This window comes from Parus major, chromosome 4A (assembly GCF_001522545.3).
Source record: "Parus major isolate Abel chromosome 4A, Parus_major1.1, whole genome shotgun sequence".
Taxonomy (NCBI): domain Eukaryota; kingdom Metazoa; phylum Chordata; class Aves; order Passeriformes; family Paridae; genus Parus; species Parus major.
The window spans coordinates 10147773-10171698 of NC_031772.1; the positions used below are offsets into that span (position 1 = coordinate 10147773).

The 23926-nt window shown below is 35.9% G+C and overlaps 1 protein-coding gene across 8 annotated transcripts in view; it reads left to right on the top strand.

Annotated features, from left to right (window-relative positions):
• The window catches only part of STAG2 (stromal antigen 2), an 80866-nt gene extending 58383 nt beyond the window's left edge, over nucleotides 1-22483 (top strand). For 2 of the 8 annotated variants that reach the window (XM_033514102.1, XM_033514103.1), the window contains exons 20-34: nucleotides 273-343; nucleotides 672-759; nucleotides 866-946; nucleotides 4012-4104; nucleotides 6202-6376; nucleotides 6839-6978; nucleotides 8106-8207; nucleotides 9701-9849; nucleotides 10368-10496; nucleotides 10842-11047; nucleotides 11445-11634; nucleotides 11720-11833; nucleotides 12619-12745; nucleotides 13071-13148; nucleotides 22349-22483. In XM_033514102.1, the coding sequence (XP_033369993.1) occupies nucleotides 273-343; nucleotides 672-759; nucleotides 866-946; nucleotides 4012-4104; nucleotides 6202-6376; nucleotides 6839-6978; nucleotides 8106-8207; nucleotides 9701-9849; nucleotides 10368-10496; nucleotides 10842-11047; nucleotides 11445-11634; nucleotides 11720-11833; nucleotides 12619-12745; nucleotides 13071-13148; nucleotides 22349-22396 (1791 nt within the window). In that variant the 3' untranslated portion in view covers nucleotides 22397-22483. Of the gene's footprint in view, nucleotides 1-272; nucleotides 344-671; nucleotides 760-865; nucleotides 947-4011; nucleotides 4105-6201; nucleotides 6377-6838; nucleotides 6979-8105; nucleotides 8208-9700; nucleotides 9850-10367; nucleotides 10497-10841; nucleotides 11048-11444; nucleotides 11635-11719; nucleotides 11834-12618; nucleotides 12746-13070; nucleotides 13149-13698; nucleotides 15489-15586; nucleotides 18684-22348 lie in introns of those variants that run through there. The other 6 variants (XM_033514105.1, XM_015626416.3, XM_015626419.3 and 3 more) reach the window with 6 other exon arrangements.
• Nucleotides 22484-23926: the final 1443 nt, after the last annotated feature.

Below are 23926 nucleotides of genomic sequence, written 5' to 3' on the forward strand. Positions count from 1 at the left end.
TTCTCTTCTTCTGATGCTATTTTATAGAATTGTAGAATTATCTGGGTTGGAAAATACATTTAACATCATTGAGTCCATCTCTAGATATGAACTGCTTGCTGCCCTATCTCTCTAACTCTTCTAAAAGCATATGTGACATAAGTAGTTTAGAATCAGGTCTGCACTCACTCCTGCCCAGAAGTTTGAGGGGGGTGTGTGTTTGGTTTAAGTAAGTTCCCCAGTTCACTTAGACCACACTGCTTGAGATATCTCACTGTATGATTATTGAATAGGGGGAGGAACCTGATGAAGATGATGCATACCAAGTCTTGTCAACACTGAAGAGAATCACTGCTTTTCACAAGTAAGTTGGCGTCTGCACATCTGTCAGGATTTGTGGTGTGGGGGATTGTTTGTAATTCAGTATCAGAGTTTGTGGTGGGGGGGGGTTGTTTGTTTTTAATATGATGTATCTTACCTTTTAATGCAACTTCATGGGATTTTTTTTGCTTTTTCATTTTTTTTTTAGTGTGTATGTGTTGATTTGGGTGGGGAGGTATTCAGTGGCTGGTTTTTTTCAACACTAATTTTATTTTTTTTTTTTAACAGTTAAGCTTTTAGTAGTTGTTAACCTTGGATTGCAGAAAAAGTATCAGTTAAATAATATTTTTTTTCATTTCTAATGCTTCTAGTGCTCATGACCTATCAAGATGGGACTTGTTTGGCTGCAACTACAAGCTATTAAAAACTGGCATTGAAAATGGAGACATGCCAGAACAGGTCTGTAGTTAAAATGTATTCTCTAGGCACAACAACAAATAGCTTTTGTTTCTCTCTTTTATTATCCTTTGTCATCTAATGTTTTTTTTTTTCCTTTTGATTTCAGATTGTTATTCATGCACTGCAGTGTACTCATTATGTAATCCTTTGGCAGCTAGCAAAAGTTACTGAAAGCAGTTCCACAAAGGTATGCCTTGTTCCAGTTGTATTAGTAAATAAACATTTGTACATAGCTGCAGTGTTATCAAGTGGGAACCATGATGGAATTAAGACTAGGAATTTTCTTTATATTGATACCTACCGAATCCTGCTTTTTAAATAAATCATTCTGAATTAATAGCTTTACTAGTCACATTCTTTACTTAAAAATATAATACCTCCTATAATTGTTTTTATTATTTAAATGTGAGTGTTATGTTTAATTTGATGGAATTTTAAAGTGATGATAAGTAAACATGATACCTATCAGGCACAGTAACAATGATAAGAAGGGGTAGAATGGAAGTTATAAAACACAGTATAATCAGTCTTACTAATCTCAGGTAGTGGGTTTGGATTTGTTTGGAAACCTTCAAGTATCAGTGACAAGTCGGTGAGATCTAAAAATTTGTACACTATCATAGTATTTGTATTGCTCAGTATGTTGCAATCCTACTTTACTCTTCATCAGTCTTTTAAATCTATTGTTATATAAAGATGTGGAAAGATTAAGTTAAATTTCAGATTTTTTCACGGAATGATGAGAGGCCCTGTTCTAGTTCTATGTATAGTAATCTTGAAGGGCAAAGCTCTGGCAAATGTCATCTTTCTTCCTGAAAAATCTTAGAGAAAGGATTAAAGTTTCCTGTATCCAGCATTGCTTGAAGAGGTTGATTAGGTGGTTCACTGTATGAACTGCCAAATAAAAAAAGGCTTTTTTCGAAAGGCCAGGGTAGTTGAGAATCAAGTTTGTACGTGCTGAAACATTTTAATGATTTCTCTGTCTAAAATTAAAAAACTGTAATCCCTGTAATCAAACATACTTCTTCTGCAGTCCTGTAAGAAGAGGGCTTTTTTACTGGAAATCTAGTTGCACTTCATTATTAATTTGTTTCATTATTGGAGTTACTGTTAACACACCTTTATGACAGAGTGGAGACAAGTTAATTCTTCAGGTTTTTTAAACACTTTTGATTATCATGCTTGTCATTAATATATGAAAAAGAAGTTGTATATGATTGCCACAATTTACTAGGGAGAAAACAAAGGGAGCTCATGGCATTAATAATATATAAGTAATTAATAATCCATTATTACGATACTCTTATTTTAATGTGAGGATACATACGTTTTTCCCTTTTTTTTTTTTTATTATAGGATGTGGTAGTTTAAGCTTCTGGTAGATGCAGGAGTGGAAAATCATGCTATGTAACTTGTACTAATGATCTTGTAAGAGAACCCCTGTATCAGATTATGGTGCTTTTCACCTGTTGAGATTTCTTTACTCCAGTGAGTAATTATAGTCTGAAGGTGTTATAGGTGAATGTGAACTTGACCACTGGCTGGCTAGTTTATCCATCTGCATTTTTAATGGCTTTTAACGTTTCCAACCCCAAATACCTGATAAGAAGTGGCTGCACAGATTGTAGAGAGATATGTAGGTGTGTAAAAGATTAAAAGGATTTTGTTACCTTCTTCATTAAGGGGTAAACAGCAATCTTGAGGTTTTTGAACCGATTAAAGATTTATCACAAGGCTAATTGCAGAAGATGAGCGAAATACTGACAAGTTAGTTTAGAAATTAAGATTAACCTAGCTGTTTGGCAGCAAAATGTAATTTGTAATACTTCCAGCAGGAATGAAAAGAACTTAATTAAAAAGTGGTCCCTTATTGAGACTATTTTCTGCTTCTACATAATAAAATTTGGTAAATTAAAGCTTTCATTGGTGTAACTGCTGAATTACAACTATTATATTTATCTGCTTGACTGCTGCCAAATATACTCAGTACCTATAGAAGTTCTGTTGATTTCTGTTCAATGAAAGTGGAATGTACAGCAGCAAAAAATAAGCACAGAAACAGAAGTGACAGACATGTACTGTGCCTAAAGATTTGGTTGGTTGGTTTTTTTAGTTGGTTTGTTTGTGCTTTTTTTGGCCCCTGATGACATTGTCAACAGCTGCTAACTTTGCTCTAAATGAACAGGTTTGTGAACTAAGTATGGGAATTAGCTTCATAATGCATGCACTAAATTAAAGACTATTTAAGTAGTTCAATTTTAATAAGAATGTAAAAAAATAATTCTATATAAAAGAAAGAAAATATCCCACGTATAATTCTCTTAGCATCAGTGTAACTGGTAACTGTGGAGAGAAAAGGTTTTGTGTAGAAAAGGACTTCTAAAATAGTCTTATACTTAAATTCCTGTCAAGAAGCAGCTGTTGCTTTTGTTAATCCTGTTGGGATTAAATGATGTGCTGTGCTCAGTGTGTTACCCACTTTCTTCAAGGGAGAGACTTGTTACAGTTTAGATTTTAGGCGTAGTTTTTAAACTTCTCTCAGGTGTTCTGTCTTTGTCTGGACTGATGCTGGTTACACAGTTGGTCCTGTATTACAACTTCCCCAGTTGTATAGGGCTAAATATTCACATGATGGAGTAACACCAACTGCGTTACACATGTGGGTGGTACTTAGACCAATTTGATACTTTGTTTGCTTGGTAATCTAGAGTTTTTGGGAAGTTATTGCAACTCAGGAAACTATTTATTTTTTTTTTTTAAATGAAAGGGGATAAGAAAACCAACTCTCATCTGAGGTTCCACTTCATCCCAAATGAGTGAACTAAAAAAATAAAGTAGTACCATATAAGATTGTCTTTTTTAGTTATGAACAGCTGCCTTAAATCTAGCTTTTAGGCTGAAAATACATATATTTTAAAGAGAAAACACTTTATGCGCTGGGATTTTGGGGGGTGAGGGGAGTTGTTAGGGTTTTTTTAGGTTTGTTTTTTAGGTTTTTTAATTACTACTTTTTTTATAAAATGGAACAATTTTCATCCCAATTGTCATCGCCTCTGTGCTACACAGAATGACAAAGTTAAGGAAATTGCTACTTGCTAATTTTATTTATAATAGTGATTTTTTAAAATAATGCAGTGGACTTGAATGTTATCACTAAGGTCTGTGGTGGAATGCTCTGTGAAAGTGCTTGCACTAAATGGGACTAAAAAATTGAAAAGGCAAAACTATTACATGAAATCATTCTCTTTAAAGGAGGATCTTCTACGTCTAAAGAAGCAGATGAGAGTGTTCTGTCAGATCTGTCAACACTACCTGACCAATGTAAATACTGCTGTTAAGGAACAGGTTAGTGGCTGTTGTTACTTGGTGTCTTCTAATACTGTACTTTTATACTGAAAAGTTCTTCTTGTTAATGTTTTTGGCACTTATGTGGGAACATGATGTCCTGGATGTTCAGGCTGAGTGCCCTTTGAGTGTGAATGCATACTTGTATGCTCATCCTCCTTATGTACAAAGGATATCAGAATCAATTTAAACTTGATTCTTTCGAGTAATTTTAGGCAGCATAATGTTTTATGCAAAGGAGCTTTTTTGTTTCTTTAAGTAATGACTCTGCAGGTGCACTGTAGAAGCCTTCTGGGTATAAGCTGAGTGAAAGAGTTCCATTTCAAACCTCTTGCTTACTATGTGTTAGTGGCTCACATCTCCTGTGGAGCTGTGGATTCATAGGCTCAAAACTGGAAGAGCTAAGGACAGCAATTTAAAAGAGTGGTATTTTGGGGGTTTTTTGTGTTTTTTTTTTTTTTGGTTCTGTCTTTGAATGCATGCAGGTGCAGCTTCCCTTCTCTGTGTTGCTCCATAATACAATATATTCCTCAGTTTTTCAGAGTCTCAAGAATTTTGGCATTTCAAAATCAGGAGAAAAAAATGAGTACTTAAGATGAGTGTGTATATGTTTATACATGCACAAGTATGCACTGTAACCTAGGAGAGTTTATTGTTGGGAAATGGGATTTTTTTTGTAGTCACACTGCTTTGTTGGTTATAGTTTTTGCTTCTGTTTCAAAAAGAATTGAGGCATCATATTGGGAAACACTTGTCTTGAGTTCTGAGGATAATAGTGGAAAAAAATATAATTGAACTGTAGGGGCTGAGTCTCTTCAATCTATGGGCAAATAGTTCTTTGGCCAGGACACTTGTAGGAATTTGAAGTTCCAGTGAGGTACACAGGTTACTGATAGCAGAATTAATTCTAAGTAAATGCCTTTAACAATCTTTAAAATGCTAAAATGAAAGAAAATTAACTATGTCTATTCAGGGGAAAGACCAGATTATCTTCTAGGTAGACAGTTTAATTAAAGAAGTAGAAAGCCAGGAGCCTTTTTGCTGCTGCAGATAATAACCTGGTTGAAGTGGAAAATCTGGTCCACTGAATGGCAGAATTGCAGCTTTTGAAACTCTTGCTAGAACAAGAATAATTCCTGGACCTTAATAGACGTGTTCTATGTCAAAGAGCTAGCTAGTATAATAGTTACAAGGTGTAGGGTGTGAAAATGCTAGTAACAAAAACACTGAATCTCTGGATAGGTTTCCCTAAGAGCCTGTATGACTCTCAGACTCCGGTGAACACTCTAGAAACTAGAGCTAGTTGCACAGGGTACCTGTCACGTAGGGCACAATGTTCCACTTGGTGTTGGTTCCACCTCCCTTCTCTAATCCCATGAAAGGACACAAGGGACTTTAGAGGAGCACGTGTATTTTTTTTTGTGGCCAGGAATTAGTAATGTTCACTATGAGGAGTTAGAGAACAGACCTGTTCATGGAAGTACTTGGAGATTAGAGCCAAACAGAAGGTGCAGCACTAAACACCTTGTTGCCTTGGTCTGTTTGAAGAGTGTCAGTCTTTGTGTCAGGTACTAAGACATTTGAACCTGGCACAGTGGAGTACAGGCATTTAAATCTGGTATCAGATGCACAAGTTAGCAAAACAGAAAAGTTGGTTGCACTTTTAGATTTTTGGACATCAGGATTTAAAGAGATTGAAGAATCTCAGCTGTTATATGTTAAACAAACGTGATCAAAACCATTTTAAGAAAAGACAGCAAAAAGGCGACTGTACTATGGTCGGAGTCCATCAAGTTCTCTAGACCTAATGTAGTATGCATCAGGTAGAATTTGGGAGTATCAGGCTCCTCATGTGTTAATCTTGCAATATTTTTATATTTAGTTGGCAGTATTTTTATTTGGAGACTCATTCTTGACTCAGGAGCCTACTGTGTGAAGCTATGCACATTTTGACTTCAGTTGGCCTTCGTAGTTGTGTAGGACTTTAGTGGCCTGTGTATACTGTTGAGATCTCAAGTATTTTGTCAAGTGCAAATACATTATTCTAAACAAAATATAATTTCCAAGCAAGTATTTACTGAGGTTTCTTTTTAACAGGCTTTCACAATTTTGTGTGATGTGTTGATGATCTTCAGCCATCAGATTATGACAGGAGGACGTGACATGTTGGAGCCACTTGTTTACACTCCTGATTCTTCTTTGCAATCTGAACTACTCAGTTTTATTTTAGATCACGTCTTCATTGATCAGGATGATGATAATAATAGTGCCGGTTTGTACAAAGCTCAAGTTTCCTTTATAATATTTGTTTTCTGACTAATATCTTTGTTTCCTTGTGCATTTCTGGGTTTTTGTGGTGGTGGTATTTTGTTGTTGGGTTTTTTCTTGTTTGCCTGGTTGTTTTTTGGGTTTTTTTTTATTGTTTTAATTTTGTTTTGTCAATGAGAGGTGTGCATATGCACAGAGGTAGGTGTGTCTTTTAAATGTCAGCAGCTGATTAAAGGATTTTCTGTATTGGGAACATGTAGGATAACTGCAGTAAAGGTTTGGTTTAATAGGCTCAAATATTTGTGTCAGGGTAAGGCACATGTCAGTGGACAGTGAAGTGCATTGCCATCAGAAGTGTGATCTGATTTTCTGAATCATGACCACTAGCCCATATCAGTTTTATATATAAATGTTTAAGCATGGAGTCTTTAAACCTGACAGTTTTCCTGTTCTGAACTCTTTCTAGATGGACAGCAGGATGATGAAGCCAGCAAAATTGAAGCATTGCACAAAAGAAGAAACCTACTTGCAGCTTTCTGTAAGCTCATTGTATACACTGTGGTGGAAATGAACACAGCTGCGGATATTTTCAAGCAATATATGAAGGTAAATTTGAAGCTTAGTAGTGATATTTCATAGAACAACTAGAATACAGTAGTTCTGGAATTTTTAACTCTTGTTTTTTTTCACCTTACAAGATAACTGTTTCAAAATGTGAAGAATTTAAAGCTCTGAAGTTGTAGGCCCTTTTTTTGTATGTAGGGAGAAAAATTACTGAGATGAGTGTTACGGTTCCAGTGTATGGGTGGTGGGGACTGAGGAGGGAAACTGACTAATTATTTTAATGTTGTTTTTACTAGTTTTGTTTTCTTATTCTGATTGATGGTGTATTTTTAATTCACTTATTAGTTTAGTAGGCCTTTTGAAAATGTTCTTCCCAAGATCAACTCCATGATGTCCAGTCTCATCAAATAATTTAAGTTTAAACTTTATAGAAGAGAAGTAAAATTTGAGTCCCCTCTACCCCTCCCCCCAATATCTTTATATCTGTTTCAATATTACTTAAATATAAAAACCTTTCCTGGCTCATGGGATTCACAACTGCACACTAATATGAGTTCTCATTTTGTGAATATGATAAAACTTTGCTCCTTGGTGATTTCCTTAAAAACTTAACATTTGGGCAGCCTGCTTTTATCTGTTTGAGTGCCCTACATATATTTTGATTCTCCAAATAACTAATTGGGTCTTTCTTAAACCTGAAATACTTAAAAAACTGAACAGACAGCTGTCTTTGTTGGACAAATTATGGCTATGATGCTGTCTGTAAGTGCCTCCTTTCAGCAAAGAAAATAAAACTCCCCACCACAGTTACAGGAGTTACTAAAAATAGATTCTAATCTTGTACCCTGAAGGGGTGAACACGTGTCATTAACAAATATGTCATGGCCTTGAAGATAAATAGGTCATTCTGCCTCTAAAGTAATACTCACTGCAAGAATTAAAAGTGGGTTTATTCTTTTTAGATTTAGGTTTTTTAAAAATTATTATTGTGGAGGCAGTTTAGAGTGTAATTTTGGTGTAATCATGAACATGTTGGAGTTTTTTCCTTTAGATAGCGTTTGATTTTTCTTTCTAAAAGAACATATCCTAGATTTTGTTTTCAGAAGAATTCAGTAGTTGTAATGTTTTCAACTAACATTGACTGTTAACTTTTTTTTTGTTTTTCCTAGTATTACAATGACTATGGTGATATTATTAAAGAAACAATGAGTAAAACAAGACAGATAGACAAAATCCAGTGTGCTAAAACACTTATTCTTAGTTTGCAGCAGGTAAGAATTGACAGTATTTTTATGCATGAAATTCCATACTGTAGATGATCTCCTGTTGTTTAGTAACTAATTTGAGGTATTGATGAAGAAATTTTTATGGATCGTAGGGATAAATAAGTCTAAACTAAAACATGTTTTCTGTGACTATGGGAAAAACTGCCAGAAGTCTTCCTATACTTAAACAAATACTGTACCACAAAAAATGTAGGAGAGGCAAATAAATATAAAATTAATGTAACTATGAAACCTTCATAACTCTAAAACAATAGTTTAAGTAATGTATTCAGATACATCTGTGTTGTGAAATGGTCAGTCTGTTAGTCAAGAGATAAATACTTCCTGCCTGTGTGGTGGGGGGTCTGGGTTTTTTTGTGGGGGTTTTGTTTTGCTTTTGTGTCTTGATTTGGTTTTGGGTCTTTTTAAACTATTATCAGAATTAATTTGAAGTTTTAGTAATTTCTTAATGTTCAGTAGGGACTTCACACATTAGACATTAAAATATAATTTAATGCTCTGTTCAGTAAAGCTTGTTTGTATGGAAACCTGATGATTCAGTTAAAGTTAGCATTTGATTCATCTGCTCACATAAACCATCTACAGGGATTTTATTCACAGACTCAGAGCAGCACAAACATATATTTCCAAAATACTGTAATCCAGCATAGATCACTGCTATCCATGAAAGGAAAATCTACCCACATTTATTTTCTCTATCCCTGATTTTTTGACTATAGCTAGATAGTAAATATAGATCTAGATATCGATCCTGGTGGAGACAAAACAGAAATAGTCCTTATTAAAGTAAGGAGTGGTTTGTCAATATGGACATTGCCAAAACAAGGAAGGATGAGGTCTTTCCTTTTGATACCAGCATGACTCTTAAGTAGCCGCAGGAACTGCAGTGTAAAATATGTAACTAAACACTTTTTTTTTTGTGATACAAAAGAGTGAAGGGCGTATTAGACAAAATTTTAAAAAAATGGAAATTTATTATTGAAGTGATTACAGTCAAATTTAGTAGGATGAGAAAAGGATTGATCAAAGGAAAGACTGTAAAGTTCAGAATATTTGGTTTTGACAACTATTCATGAGTACTTAAAAATCTCATAATCAGTGACAGAATTTCTGGTGTCTGGCAATTTCCCTGAAGACGTGTTAGTGTATGTAATTAGGGAATCTTTCTAATTTTTTGTATTCTCAAGTTTAGAACACCTGATTTGGTGAAGCACTGAAATCTGTCACCCAGTATATATGCAGTTTGATGAGTGTTTGGACAGTGCTTTTTAAAGTTTATCTCTGGGGTGCAGACTCTTCAAGAGTAGCTTTGCTGTCCAAAATGTCTGTGTTTGTCCCTTGGTTTTGTCAGATTAGGAGTGGGAAGAAAAAAAGCTATGAAACATACTTTTAAACTGAAATTTAGCTCTGTGTATATTGGTTCAAAGTTTGGCATAATTTTTTTAATACATGAAAAATTCTCTATTTATTCCATACAGCTCTTCAATGAAATGATTCAAGAAAATGGTTATAATTTTGACAGATCATCACCGACATTTAGTGGCATAAAGGAACTTGCTCGACGTTTTGCTTTAACATTTGGATTGGATCAGTTGAAAACAAGAGAAGCTATTGCTATGTTACACAAGTAATTGTGTGCTTTGTATTACATGTTTGTAAACACTTATTGCCTAGCAGAAGATAGTCTTTTTTGTCTTTGAAAATCAGTTTGTTAATACTAAGTGCATCAGTCATAGAGATGATGTAGTCCATGTATTAATTAAGAGATGACTACAGATTTGTTTCTAAAAAAACCCTAAATGTTTCATATTGTTGGTGTTCTCCAGCATCATCGTATAAGTATGTAAATGATAGCAGTATCGATGCTATAATGAAAAAGCTTTTTTAATGTCTGGTCCATAACAATAAGAACAGATCCACTTCATTGTCAGTGGTGGTCATGTTGGCCTCATGCAGAAAACTTGAAATGCAGGGTAGAAATTCTGTGACAGAAAGTGTGTCCAGATTCAAATAATGACTAGTGTTCACTTTTTTTGCTGGAATATGAAAACATCAAATTATTGCTTCAAAAGGGTTCAGTTTTGGTAGCTCACAGTGCTTTGAACTTCTGTTCTTTTTCTGATGTAATTTTTTATTTGTTCTTAGGGATGGTATAGAATTTGCTTTTAAGGAGCCTAATCCACAAGGTGAGAGCCACCCACCATTAAATTTGGCATTTCTTGATATTCTCAGTGAGTTCTCCTCGAAACTTCTCAGACAAGACAAAAGAACAGTGTAAGTATTTTCTTAATGTTCTTAATATTTGTAATGATAACCACAAAAGACGCACATCAGAATAAATACTTGTGTATTGTATTCATCTAAAGTGGAATCTTTGACACTTCAAGGTAAGTTTACACTGATGTAGTCAAGTATACTCACAGAGGGTAAATTATATTTATTGTTGTTATTTTTCAATTTATGGTGGATGAACAGAAATTGTATTTTGGATTTGCTGTTGTCTGGCCTCTCTTAACTAGATGAGAAACATCGGCTGAGAATTTCAGTAGTTACTTATCTTGACATAGTAACATTTGTTGCAGATTTTTTGCATCTCTGTATTTCTTTCTTCATTTAAAGATATGTTTACTTGGAGAAGTTCATGACCTTTCAGATGTCTCTGCGAAGAGAAGATGTGTGGCTTCCTCTCATGTCCTACCGAAACTCTTTATTAGCTGGTGGGGATGATGATACCATGTCAGTGATTAGTGGAATCAGTAGTCGAGGCTCTACAGTAAGAAATAAGAAGACAAAGCCAGCAACAGGCAAGCGGAAAGTACCTGAAGGTAAAACTTCTTACATCTTAAAATTTACTAGAATACATATTAATATAAACTGCACATATTCTTCCATATTTTTAGTGTGACTGTATTGGTAGGCCTTAATGTATTTTTTCAGAACAAGTAACTTCTGATCATTTTTGTGTCTTAGTGGGAAAGCTATTAATTTGATTCAGAGAAGGAAATAAGGGCACTACACAGTGCTAAATCGTACAACAGAGAAGTATAGAGATGCTCCAGCCAGAAATTATAAATCCAGGCCCTTTGAGGCACATGTAAGACTTTGTGACAAAAAGTAAAGCAATCGATTCTCTTTGTCATGCATGTAATTTGTGTTTCAACATTGACTTTCAGACTAGTTTGAAAAAAACTTAACTGATGTTCTTCCTGTGTTTGCTTCCAGCTGAAGAAAGCAGCAGTAGTGACAGTATGTGGCTGAACAGGGAGCAGTCAATGCACACACCAGTCATGATGCAGACACCTCAGCTCACTTCCACAATAATGAGGGAACCCAAGAGATTGCGACCTGATGAGAACTACATGGGTGTCTATCCTATGCAGCCTGAGCATCACCAACCGCCGCTCGACTACAAGTATGTACATGAGTAGGTCTGCTTTGTGTTAGTGTTCATACACAAAACCAGTACATGTTTAAAATAGAATAATGGTCTTTTTAAGCACGCAAGTAACGTGGATGTTGGCTCAAAGGCAACAGGAAGAAGCCGCGCGACAACAACAGGAGAGGGCAGCGATGAACTACGTCAAGCTGAGAAGCAACTTGCAACACGCCATGTAAGTGGAGTGACACGTTCCGTCAGTGAGTCAGGGAGGGGATTTATAAATGCACTGGTAACGCCTTTTAAGAGGGATACATCTTCTAAGTTCAAAAGTTCTCTGCATTCTTAAGGACTCTGGTTCTACAGAAAAAAAGTACAGGTTGCAATATGGGCATATGTATTGAGGAGCTTTACATCTTCCCCCTACTTTTCTTTTGATTGTTTTAATACCAGTACTTCATGTAACATAGTTTCAGTGGTGGCTTTTTTTAAATCCAGTGACTCTAATTATACTAATTAGAACAACTCCTTAGTTTTCTCATAAGATTTGATGTTTCATGTAGAATTTATGAGGAAAGAGGATGAACGACTGTTTAGGTGTATTTGTAGTGGTTTTACACATTTACTTTATTTCAAAGACATTCTTCCTGGCCTTATCATAAGGCAGAAACAATTTTTCTTTAGGTGGCAAAAGCTAAATTCCTTCTCACTTGAGCATAAATTAGTTATGGAGTAGATCTCCTTGTCAGTTCTCAGACCCTTTCTGAGTACCCATTTAGCAGTGTGCCACAGTTATCTAAACTGACCTTTGTCAGGCATTCTCCCACACTCTCTTAGTATTTTCTGTTGGTTTAACACCAGCTTTCTTTGATGGTAATTGTGCGTTTATTTAATTACTTAATTTCTGTTTTATCCAATGGAATTATTATTTGTTGAGAGTCCCATACTGAGAATTAGCTTATTAAATAGATAAAAGGTAACTTGATTTAGTGCTAAACAGTATTGTTTTTCATTTTTCAGTCGACGTGGCACAAGTCTAATGGAAGATGATGAAGAGCCAATTGTTGAAGATGTGATGATGTCATCAGAAGGGCGGATTGAAGATCTTAATGAAGGCATGGATTTTGACACCATGGACATAGACCTAGTAAGAAATTTACTTTTCTTTTAATGGTCTTGGGATTTGTATTTCTGCTTTTAAAGTAAGATATTTGAATTAAATTTTTCTTCTGATAAAACAAAAATCATTCTGGTTGCTTTCTGAATTGTTAAAGGGCTGTGCTGTTGTCTGTGTACAAGAGCCATCTGCTCCAACTGCTATACAAAAAAGCAAAAACACTTCCTGTCATAACTAATAACATTTATCACTTGTGAATTCTTAGCCCTTGAGAGTTCAGCTTCACTGACTACAGTGTAAAACTGTTTTTCTGGTGGAATTACACTTAACTTGTTTGTATGTTTGCTTCCTAAAGCCACCGTCAAAGAACAGGAGAGAAAGAACGGAACTGAAACCAGATTTCTTTGACCCCGCTTCAATCATGGATGAATCGGTAGGTTAACTTATGTAAGGGGAAAGTAATGTAAATCAGTCTTAAGGTTGCCATACTCTCTTCAGATTTTAAATGGAAAGAATGCAATCTACAGGTTGTCATTGTTATAGATTATTTTGACAGACTGGTACAGTAAGTCAGCTCCATACATTCTAGGATAGTCAGTGTTCCTTGAAAGTTTATAGGATTTTTGTTCTTAATATCTGTATATAGTTATGTAAAAATTAAAATCCTATGATTCTGAGCAGAAAACACATCTGTTATGGAAAAGACCCTTGCAAAGGCTGGTAGCAAAGAGCATTACAAAAATAAAGAAATGTGCATACATAGTATTAAAGGCAAGTTTCCTGTTGTGCTGAGCTTAGTTCAGTGGCTCTGATATCATTATGAAATGTCAGCTTTAGATAGTTTGCATCTTGTGGTTTGGTTTTTGTTATTTTTTTTTAATTGGCATGTTTACTTTTGTGCATAAGTAAGATAATGGAGAAATAAGAGATAATACAGATATCTGTTTATAGAGATGAGAGGTATTTTTTCTTTCCATATGAAGTTTTAGGTCCAAAACATCCGAAGTCTGTAGTTTCTGCTTGCAGTTGCCCTTTTATCCGACTTGGTAAATCTGCAGTCTCTATTCTCTTTTAAAAATCTGCATGAGGGATTCCTTCTGTCTTGAACCACTTGTAAAGTATGCAGCCATTTTTGACCTTGGGTAGCTGGTACAAAATTACACTGGAAATAACAAGCTGCAGCAAGCCAGCAGAGGACAGTACAACAAGGCTTCCTGGGAATCTTGGACAGCTTGGTGGAATTTGGAAGATGGTTATGTATTTTTTTACAGTATTGTTGCAGCATGAACCTGTTTATGGGAGAAAGAAGTCCTAAATACTGTTTTAAATGCAAATCCATATATTTTGTACCAATAGGGCTTTGCTTTAGTAATAATGAATCAGTTAGGTTGTGCGTCTGGCTGTTGTGTATTCTGTTCCTGAAGTAACACCAAGAAAATATCTGCCTGTTCTCTGACATTGTTTTACAATAGTACTTCCCCTCCTCGATTTTTCCTGGACTGATCTGTGAAGTACCAGTCACTTTTTAGTCTGACAGTGCTGAAACCTTGGCCCTCTCCAGGTTGCATTGAATTGATTTGAGGACCCTTTTAGCTTTCCAGCTCTAACACTAGTTGGGGCCGCTGTAACAGGTTGAGTTCCCCGGCCGGCCCCGCTGTGCCGCGGGCGCAGTGCGCGGGAGCGGCCGCGCGGGGGCAGCCGCCGGCAGCGCGGGGAGCGCCGGGCGGGGCCGCTCCTTTACCGAACCCCCGGCGGGAGACAGGCCACGGGATAACGTGCAGTCAGTGGTCAGTGTAACCAAACCATCGCACACATGCAAAAACTTCTCCGAATAAAGTTAATTCGCTTTATTCATATAATTTATTTCAGAGGTCCCTTATTCTTGGAGTCGTTGCACTTGTTTTTAATAGACGTAGACATAATAAAACTGTTTAAATTACTCAGATGCACATGGTTTATGATCAGACTTCTAGTCTGATGTACCCAGTTATTGCTGGCACCAGTTCTGTGTTGTCTATTGTAGGAGACACCCAAAGTGAATTTAATTCAAAGATCAGAAAAAATTGTTTTATAAACAGATAAGTATGAGCAGTAGTGTTAAGGTTCAGAAAAATTCAGTCTGTTTTGGCTTTTGCTGATTTTATAAAGTCCTATAAAAGCTAGGACAGTCACAAAATCTGGATCTTCTGGGGTTTTTTTGGAACATCAGTGGTTATATGTATTTTCCATTGGCACAGAAAGCTGTATGGCTTATTCTGACATGGGAAGTGGAAACTGATTCTTTGTTTCAGGAAAGCTTTTTCTTTCCCTAGTTACACAATCTCTTGAAGTACAGTTGCTTGATTTTGCCTGATGATTGTTTGATTTTTCACTGTCTTCCTGACAGAGTGGATACATTTCCTAGGAAATGTTAAATTTGTGTCCTGGTTGGCTGATGTGGGATGGACTGTGGTTTCTGTGATCACAGACACAGCAGCGGCCAGTCTCTGGAGAGTTTTGTCCCAGGTTTAGTGCTGGTAATAACACACTTGATTTCAGATTAATGCCAACAGAATGTCATTGTCAAAGAAGTCTGAGTTAGGCACCTAACTAAAAACTCTTTTGTAACTATTACCTAAAATAATTAAAACAGACTTTATTCCTACTAGATCTAGTAAATTTCAAGTGTGAGAAAAATATTTCTAATGAATGAGGAGCCCTTTTCATATTATTACCCAAATCAGAAGTGTGGTTAACCTGGTTTAGAAGAAAAATAAACTTAATAATGCCTTAATATATCTTGAAGTGTCTTAAATTATATACTAATTGCTTTGTTATTTGTTAAATGTGTATTAGACTACAAATTGACACCATTTCTAACTTTTTTTTTAGGTTCTTGGGGTGTCAATGTTTTAATACCAGAGCAGCAAATAAATCAGTGGTGAAGTCATTTTCTAAGTGGAAGAGGAAGTTTTTCAATACAAAATTGTGGTAGATACAGTGAAATTCTGAACAGATTTTTCTCTAAGGAGAATGACATGCTTTCAAGATCAAGTGCATTGAAGGGGCAGTTTTGCTTGCCTGAAAGAAAAAAAGAAATGTAAAGGACAAGTAAACAATTTGAGGATAAGTTACACTTTTTGTTGGGAAAAAAAATCAATATTTTATTTATGTGCTATCAGTTTATTTCTGGATCATAAGAAGTATTCCCTCTGAGTTTTAATCTTAACAGTCTGAGAGGTGTTTGGTACAGATTTGAGCCCCTCTCTCTATACATTTACTGGCTATACTAAATAATCACAAACTCTGCTGGATTGCTGTTCACATCCATGAACTGTAATAGTAGGTGGATTGGTTTTCTCACAGTGATAGAATGAACCAGAAGAGTTGTCAGTATTTTCAATTAAATTCAAACTTAAGCAACAGAAGGTTTGTATTAATTAATCATGGAAAAAATACATAAAGCAGAATTTTAATAGCTTTTTAATCTAAAACACATTTTTTATTCCAAAAGCTTCATGTTAGCCTTCTCAGAAAGGTCCATAAGCTATAAGCTACCAGAACGTAACAGATTTCACTCTTGCTTGCCCATTACCAACCCTGAAAGTTTGCTTGTCCTTTAAGAAAAATGTAATGTTGTGAAATTCCTTCCAGTAGTGCCACTGTATTTTGTCTCCAAATAAAAGAAGCTTATTGTAGTATGTTTGCAGAAAAATTCTAAACAAAAATTATACAGCTTATTAGAGTGTGGGAATAGGGATCTAAATTTTAAATAAAATTATATATATATATAAATTGGTGCTGATTTTATAATTGCGCAGTTTGTTTAGTTTTTTCTTACTTTTAAATTCCAACTTAAAATTATGAGGTTTCAGAAATATATTGAAAGTTTAACAATGTTTAAAAATAGAAGAGCATGAGAATTCATGCTTTAAAAATGATTTTTAAATTTGTATTTTATATTGTTTTATCTATCTGTCTTTGCAAGCAGTCTTCAGGTTAAAGATACTTCTAACAGGTTACAGTACATTTCCTCTATATGTAAATTAGATTGGATAATAGAAACTCATAAACAGCCCATAATATTCTTTGAAAGCTAAGCTTTAAACTTCATTTTGTGTCCATTCACAAAAAAATTAAATTTGGTCTAAAACAGAAAGTGGATCTATGCCATTTTGACATTGACTCATTTTGCAAGGCTTAGGCAGCTAGACATCATTTTAAAGGAAATATTAACTTATATTACATATGTATATTTTTTGTCAGTTGTCTCTCAGTTCTTGAGGTATATTATTTTAATCATTCCATGCCTTAATACGCTTGCAATACAAGAATCTCCCCAAATGGGTGAATACAAAAGGCTTCCTGTTTTTAGACTCAGAAATCAAACATTCGGCTGTGGTAGCCAAAAACCATAGATTATCTAAAGGATCATGATAAAGTATAATTATTTTACTAGGTCATGGGGTAACAACAAAATCAAAACTAGATCTGCCTAACTCATTTTGCATAAATAAATACTCTCATGTCTAAAAGTACTGCCTATATTGTTTTCCACACCACTGCATTTAATAGAACTGCTGAGAGGACTGTATATATGATTTTAAACTTAAGTTGATTTTTCTTACTCTTGAAGGAGTGTTTCTTTGTGAAAGCAGTTCTTACAGCTTTGTTTTCAACCAGCTAAAAATGTTTTATATATTTACCTTAACCTGTTGTCCTCCACATTCTATTGTCCTAATTGTACTGTTTTCTGATTTGTATTTATGTCTTGAGACAGTAACTTTTTGAATAAAAATAAACCTACAGTATGTTGTATGTTTGATCTTTTTAAATTGGGGTTATGGGAGGACAGTGAAAAAAGGGGTATGAGTAATGCAAATGTTATGTTTATAGAAATCAAAATCTTTTTCCATGTCTTTTAAGTGTTTGTCTCAGAGTTGGGATAATGTATGAAAAACTGCACTGTTTTATATTTGTAATAAATTGTACAAGTTTTTAAAATGTGAATAAAGCACTAATTGGGTAATAATTTAAAGCAGAAAGTTAATGCAATCATGATTGTTTTAAATATGCTTTGAGATAAACTTGTTAAAAGAATTAGTGTAAATACAGAGTGAGCTTTTGAAGAGGTTAGTACCTGCAAATAAAATTTTTAAAATTTGTATAGAACTTTTACATGCCAAGAAAGCAGTGGTTAATTATTTTTGTGTTACGTTTTTTAAAGGTGTATTAATAGCCTTTCTTTTGGTTTCTTTTTCTTAATAACCATTATCTGTTTTTACTCAGAATGCTTTTGATTCTGACATTGGAGATGCTGTACATAGTCCAATAGAAATACCATTAAATGTGTATGCTATTTTCCATTCTTTAAATTGATCCTACACCTGGTAAACATTCTGAGCTTAACTGGCCAGACAGCAAGGGAATGAGGGGAAAACCCTAAACATCCCTTCCCCACCCATTCCCCTCTTCTCAACTACTGAGCACCTCTAGCTGGGGACTGAAAACTCCTTTCTGATACAAGAGGTTTTAAAGCGGTAATTTTAAAATCTTAGAGATAACACTTTTAATCTGTGCTAATGTAACTTTAGGAGTTTTGGGTTGGTTTTTATTTTAGGTATTATTATTGCAAATGTTCATTATTCCTGTCTCTAAATCCTGCTGTAAATTCAATAGTATCTTGTGGAAAACTGTTTTATTAGGTTCTAAGTTTATAATGCAAGAAAAATACCTTCACTATACAGTGTAAAATCTGTTCTAGTTAAACCTTTTTGGTACAAAAGTCTGTAAATGGAAGAAATTGGAGTTTTGAAGACAGATATGATAAAAAATGTAGAAAAAAGCAAACTAATCAGAGAAAGTAGTCTGTCCTCTGGTTTACCAGAGAGGCCACAGGGAAGGTATTGACACAGAATGAATTTCAAAGGAATAGTCTCCACATATTCTGTAAAAAGTATTTCTTGATATTAAACAACCAAAGACAATACGTAAGACGTTAGTGATCGCTGTTGTTTGTTTGTTTGGTTTTTTTCTCCTTTGGTTGGTGTGATGCTGATTCCTGTAGTGTGTTATAAGTCATAAATCCCCATCTTTAATCTCAGTATTACTAAAAAAATGTCTCTTTAAAATCTCCCCCTCTGTTTTCCCCCTAATATACCCATACACTTGTACTTGTGTGGGATTTTAGGACAGCAATACAATTAACTTCCTACCCATACTGGATTTTTTGAGTTGCTTTGATTCACAACAATGTGTTGCTGCTTTTTTACCTATGGACACTTTTTTTTTTTTTTTTTTAATAGCCTGATGAATATCAAGGACTTGTTCATTCTTTGAACAATTTGTCAAAATTGTGAGTTTGTGCTTCAGAATTCTTCTGGTAAAACACAAATTGATTCTTTAAAAATATTTTCATTCCTACTTAACTGCTTTAATTTAATATTTGACCAGTTTATGATACTGAAATGTAGCTTATGCCATTGCCTGATTTTTCATAATCCTATGTAATTTCTTGTCCTGATATTGTTTAATTTCATATATATTTGTTGGCATCCAAAAGGGATCATATTTTTGATGGAGGTGGATGATGACACATACTCAAGAAACAACATAGTGCAGGACAATATTGTTCTATAATTCCGTTTTAGAAGTAACAATTCCATGTGAATTGTGCCTGTCATTTTCTTCAGCTGTCCATCTCTCCTGTATCCCTCTTCATATTGGTGATCTCTCTAGAATCTATTTCTTTGATTAAATCTCAATTTTCATATTTCTTTAAAGTTTTTACCAGTTAGATGTTGTCACAGCTGTTGTAAATGATGGCTTCCAACTAGAGATTCAGTTGTTGCTTTTTGTTGTGTTTTTTTGTAGCTGCTGCCAAGTTTTATCTGGTTTTATTTACCACAGCCAAATTACTGTGGCAGTATAGTGGTAAGAAGCTATAACTGTGCCTAGCAAAATGATCCAAAGAACGTTAAAGTGGTTGGATGGCTGACTGACAGAAAATGTCCCTCAGAGAATATGTATGGTTCTTTAACGTCATCATGCTTCCTAAACCTGATTGTGTAATTTCTGCTGAGCTTTTCTCAGCAGTTTTTTGATTGGAAAATAAGAGGAGAAGTCATCATGTTTTGTGTATATTAACTGTTTTTGTAGAAGAAAAAGCTGAAGTTAGCCACTTTAAAAATGCAAGTTGTGTTCAGCTGATAACATCTTGAATTCTGCAATTTCAGAAAAGCTATTTAAAAGAACCTAACAAAATAAAATATAAAAGTAATAAAACCTTTGGAGGCCTAGAACATCTTAAATTAGGAAGATGTAAAGTTGGTTACTTCATGAAAGCACTCAAGTAATACAACAAGTCTTGGGGAAATGAATTAATGAGCTTGCAGACAGTGTCCTGTTTGTTGAGGTGGGTAATAGCAGATGAGAGATCAGTGCACACAACAGCAGCTTGTTACCTCTCTGGTGGGCTGTGGGTACAGCTGGAATGATCTCTCAGAAATTTAGCAGGGATGGTCTCCTTGTGCTCATGTAGCCCTTCTCTAGACTGCTTTTTCAGTACCTTTGCCCTTAAGCTTTTGTCCCTAAGTCCCCTATACATCTGTAGGGCCGCAGCTATGGGACATGGTATGAACACTGTGCTGTGGTTCCTGCAGCTCATGGGAAGGCTGGGTTGGCTCAGGGCTTTAGCACTGCTCTGATCCCAAGCTGGCCATCACTGGGGTTTCCATGCTGGAGAGCTGCAGCCCCTATATCCTGACCAGGTGCTCCACATGACACCTATTTCCCATATGGCTGTCAGGGAAGCCTTGCATTTGGCTGCTGCTTTGTGAAAAGCAGTTAAACCACAGTTTTTGAATGACATATGCACCCATCTCTTACTATTTTAACACACTCTTTTCACAGGCTTAAATTCTGTTTTCTTCTTTTCAAACTGCTGTACTCCACCAAAAGCAAAAAGGCAAACCACATCCACTTGTTTTTCATATCATGCACAAAAGCACTTAAAGATGTGGCATATTTAGCCTGCTCTTTGTATTGTTCATCTTAAAACACTGAGCTGTCTTTTACACAACTGTTCTTACGTATCAACTGACAAAAACTGTCTTTCCATTATTTCTGTTGCCAGTTTATAATCTTCTGAATCTTGAAAAGCCGATTTTTTGGGGTGGTTTTTTTAACTGAACACTTCCATTACAGAAAAGAATCAAAAGTGCTCTGTGAAACCTAGTGTGGATTAAGGAAGTGGCATTGTCAGTGAAAACTGTATCTTGTCACTTCCATTCTGTTTGAGGGACTGATGGTGTTACAGTTTGAGGACTTACTGTGTAAATGCTTGTAACTGGAGAAATGTGCAGATTGGGTCGTTTTCCTCGTTAGGGACCCTTTTTTTCTTGCCTGTATCAATAGCTTCTATGTGGTGAAAGCAGCTTGTTGGCTATGAAATAGAAGCACATGTTCTATTTAAAGCTGCTTTCATTACAAATTCTCCTTTTTTTTTTTTTTAACCTTGCAATGCTTCATCTTCTACTTCAGACTGACTTTTAATTGCATAGTTCACTAGCTCACTTGGGTCAGATTTGTAGATCTGACAGAAAGGAAGTGTGCCCTGTAGAGCAGAGAGACTGCCAATGATGCAATATCAGCTATTTGTGTTAGCTTTTCCTGGGATTTGTGTTGAGTTAACCAAAGAGAAATAGGCTGTTTCTGTTTGTTCTGGCACACTACTGATTTGTCTCAGATTGTGACAGAGCTGCAGATTTTGTGGATTAAACAGTTTAGGAGCATTGTCTCTTCACATGCTGTTTCTGTAGTTAACAGTGTTCAAATTAGGCCACTTGATCCATTAGTAAAGTTCAAAAGACATGTCTGTTAGTTTTTTCTTAATCCCTACTCACAAGGAAAGTCTAGTTTCTTCTTTTCTTTTTGAATTTGATTCGCTGTTCATCTCTCATTCATTTACCTGAAATGAATCATGTATGGAGTGGTCCATGGAGCCAAACCACAGCACTCAGTGATGTATAATCAAAACTGGTAACTTGGCAGGGTGTCTTGTGGGTGGATAACGACTGGTGCTTTACCAGCCACAAACACACACAGATGAGAGCTCCAGATCTCATTTACACTGACATAACTCTCATCTGGAGAGCAAAGATGCTCTGACCACATTGGGGCCCAGCTGACAGCTTGGCCATCATGTGATTCCTCCTCAGGCATTGTCTCCTGCACGGTATCAGACATGTGGGGTGCCTATCTTCTCTGAAACGGCAGTTTATTATTATTAATTATCATTCCTATTATCAATGAGCTGTCAGCAGCCTTTCCATTCCTGTAACCCTGGGTCAGCCACCTTATGACTCTCTCAATTTAATTTTAAATTGCTCAGTGTGGTCAGGCTGAGCCAGGAAATGCAGTCATGTCTCACCTGCCTGCAGAGTGAGATAATTAACTTCTTTTCAGGAAAAGATTAGAAATAAACCAACCTGATTTTGGGTCAAGACTTTCAAAGTGTTGTGGTATGGGATTAAAGATAAAGATCTGTCTGATGCATCAGCATAAAGTACACCCCTAATCCTTGTAGGACTTAGTGGAGACCCTCCTTCACCTGTATAACATTACTGACTGGGATGATTATTTTCTGAATTTCAGAGCAATGATTTTTGTGATGAGGGACTTTTCCATACAATTTTAAAGTGAAGGAAGATGCATGTTACAAGAATTTGGACTGAATAAGCCATGTCTTTGCTCAGGTACAGATCATTAAATAAACTGATGTTTGTGGTACAGCTTATTATGAAGAGCTTTGCTTCCAAAGGACAAGTCTGGCAATTACAGAACGTAAAGCTCAAGTAAGTAGTACAGACAGCTCAAATCAGTATATGTGATGCCTTGCAGCTTTTGCAAAGTCAAAGAATTAATTCTATGTTCATTCTAGTACTATAGCATTTAGGGGAGAGAGTTCCCTGGTTTTGTATGAGAGTCAGCTCTGGGTAGATAATTTGTGGTAATTTATTCATTGAATTTGGCCTCTTTGATTTGTTCAAACATTGGGTGTTCTTTCCATTATTTCTGTTTCTGTTGCCACTATCCCTGGTGGAGATTCAGATATTTTTTTTCTGTCACTGCTCCAAAACACAGGGAATTTTTCTAGTTATCTTTGGTCCCTATTGTATTTTTTTAATATATCTCATTTTTGGACAACCAAGGCTTTTTAATGCTATTTCAGTATAGTTCTTGACACCTAACATTACCAAGTGAAGATAACCATCATCTTGACAGACAACTTGAGACTTTTATGACAGCTTCTAGTCTCCAACAAGGAAAAGAAATTGCGACCAGATCGAGGATATGTTGCAAGTAATTTTTTATGACATCCAAAATGTTGTAAAAGCAACAAAATGTTTGTTACTGTATCCAGACCAGGTATAATTTTTAGTGAGATTATAGAGTTGTGGGATGGGAAAGGGGTTCTATGCCTGTCCCAGTGGAGCACCCTGTGCCACAATTGCTGTTTCCATCACTTGCCCCAGCCAGGAGGAGCCTGACCTCCAGAGTTGGGGGCTGCCCTGTGCCCTGCTGGCACAGCCTGGTCCCTGCTATCTCCCAGCCTTCTTGGGGCTGGATTTGACCTGATGTCCTGATGGGAATGTTGCTGCCATGCCTGGTTCACAGCTGTCTTCCCCCCAGGATAAGGTCTCTTGCAGGGCTGGGGATTTCTGCCCCCGCCCCGTGCTTTTTATTCTTCTATCACTTTGTTCCTGCAGATCTGCACAAACTAAATCTCTTCAAGAACATACAAATAAGCAGATCTGTTCTTCTCACTTTGTGGTAAAAAAAAACTAATCATTTTTTCAGAGAAGAGAAACAACAGCAGGGTGAAGATAAACTTTGTTAACAAGACACTTTAATTGAGGAGAAGAATAATAGTGATGAAGACAGCAACCTTCTTAAAGGATACTTTCAGAGGTTTTGTGGTGAGAGTTGGGCTGAGGATTGATTCTCCACTGTGTTTTGTGACCTATGTCTGGGGATTTTGTCTCTCCCCTGTGTCACTGGGGCCCCAGGAGCTGTTGCAGGACACTGGGCAGGGGTGTGAGTGCACATGTGTCTGACTGGTCCTTGGAGCCTCTTTGCAGTTTTAAGTGCTGAATGCTGTTCCTACCTGAGAGAAGCTCTGCAGGGTGCTCCAGCCTCCCCTCTGCAGAGGGTGGGAATTTACCGCTGTTA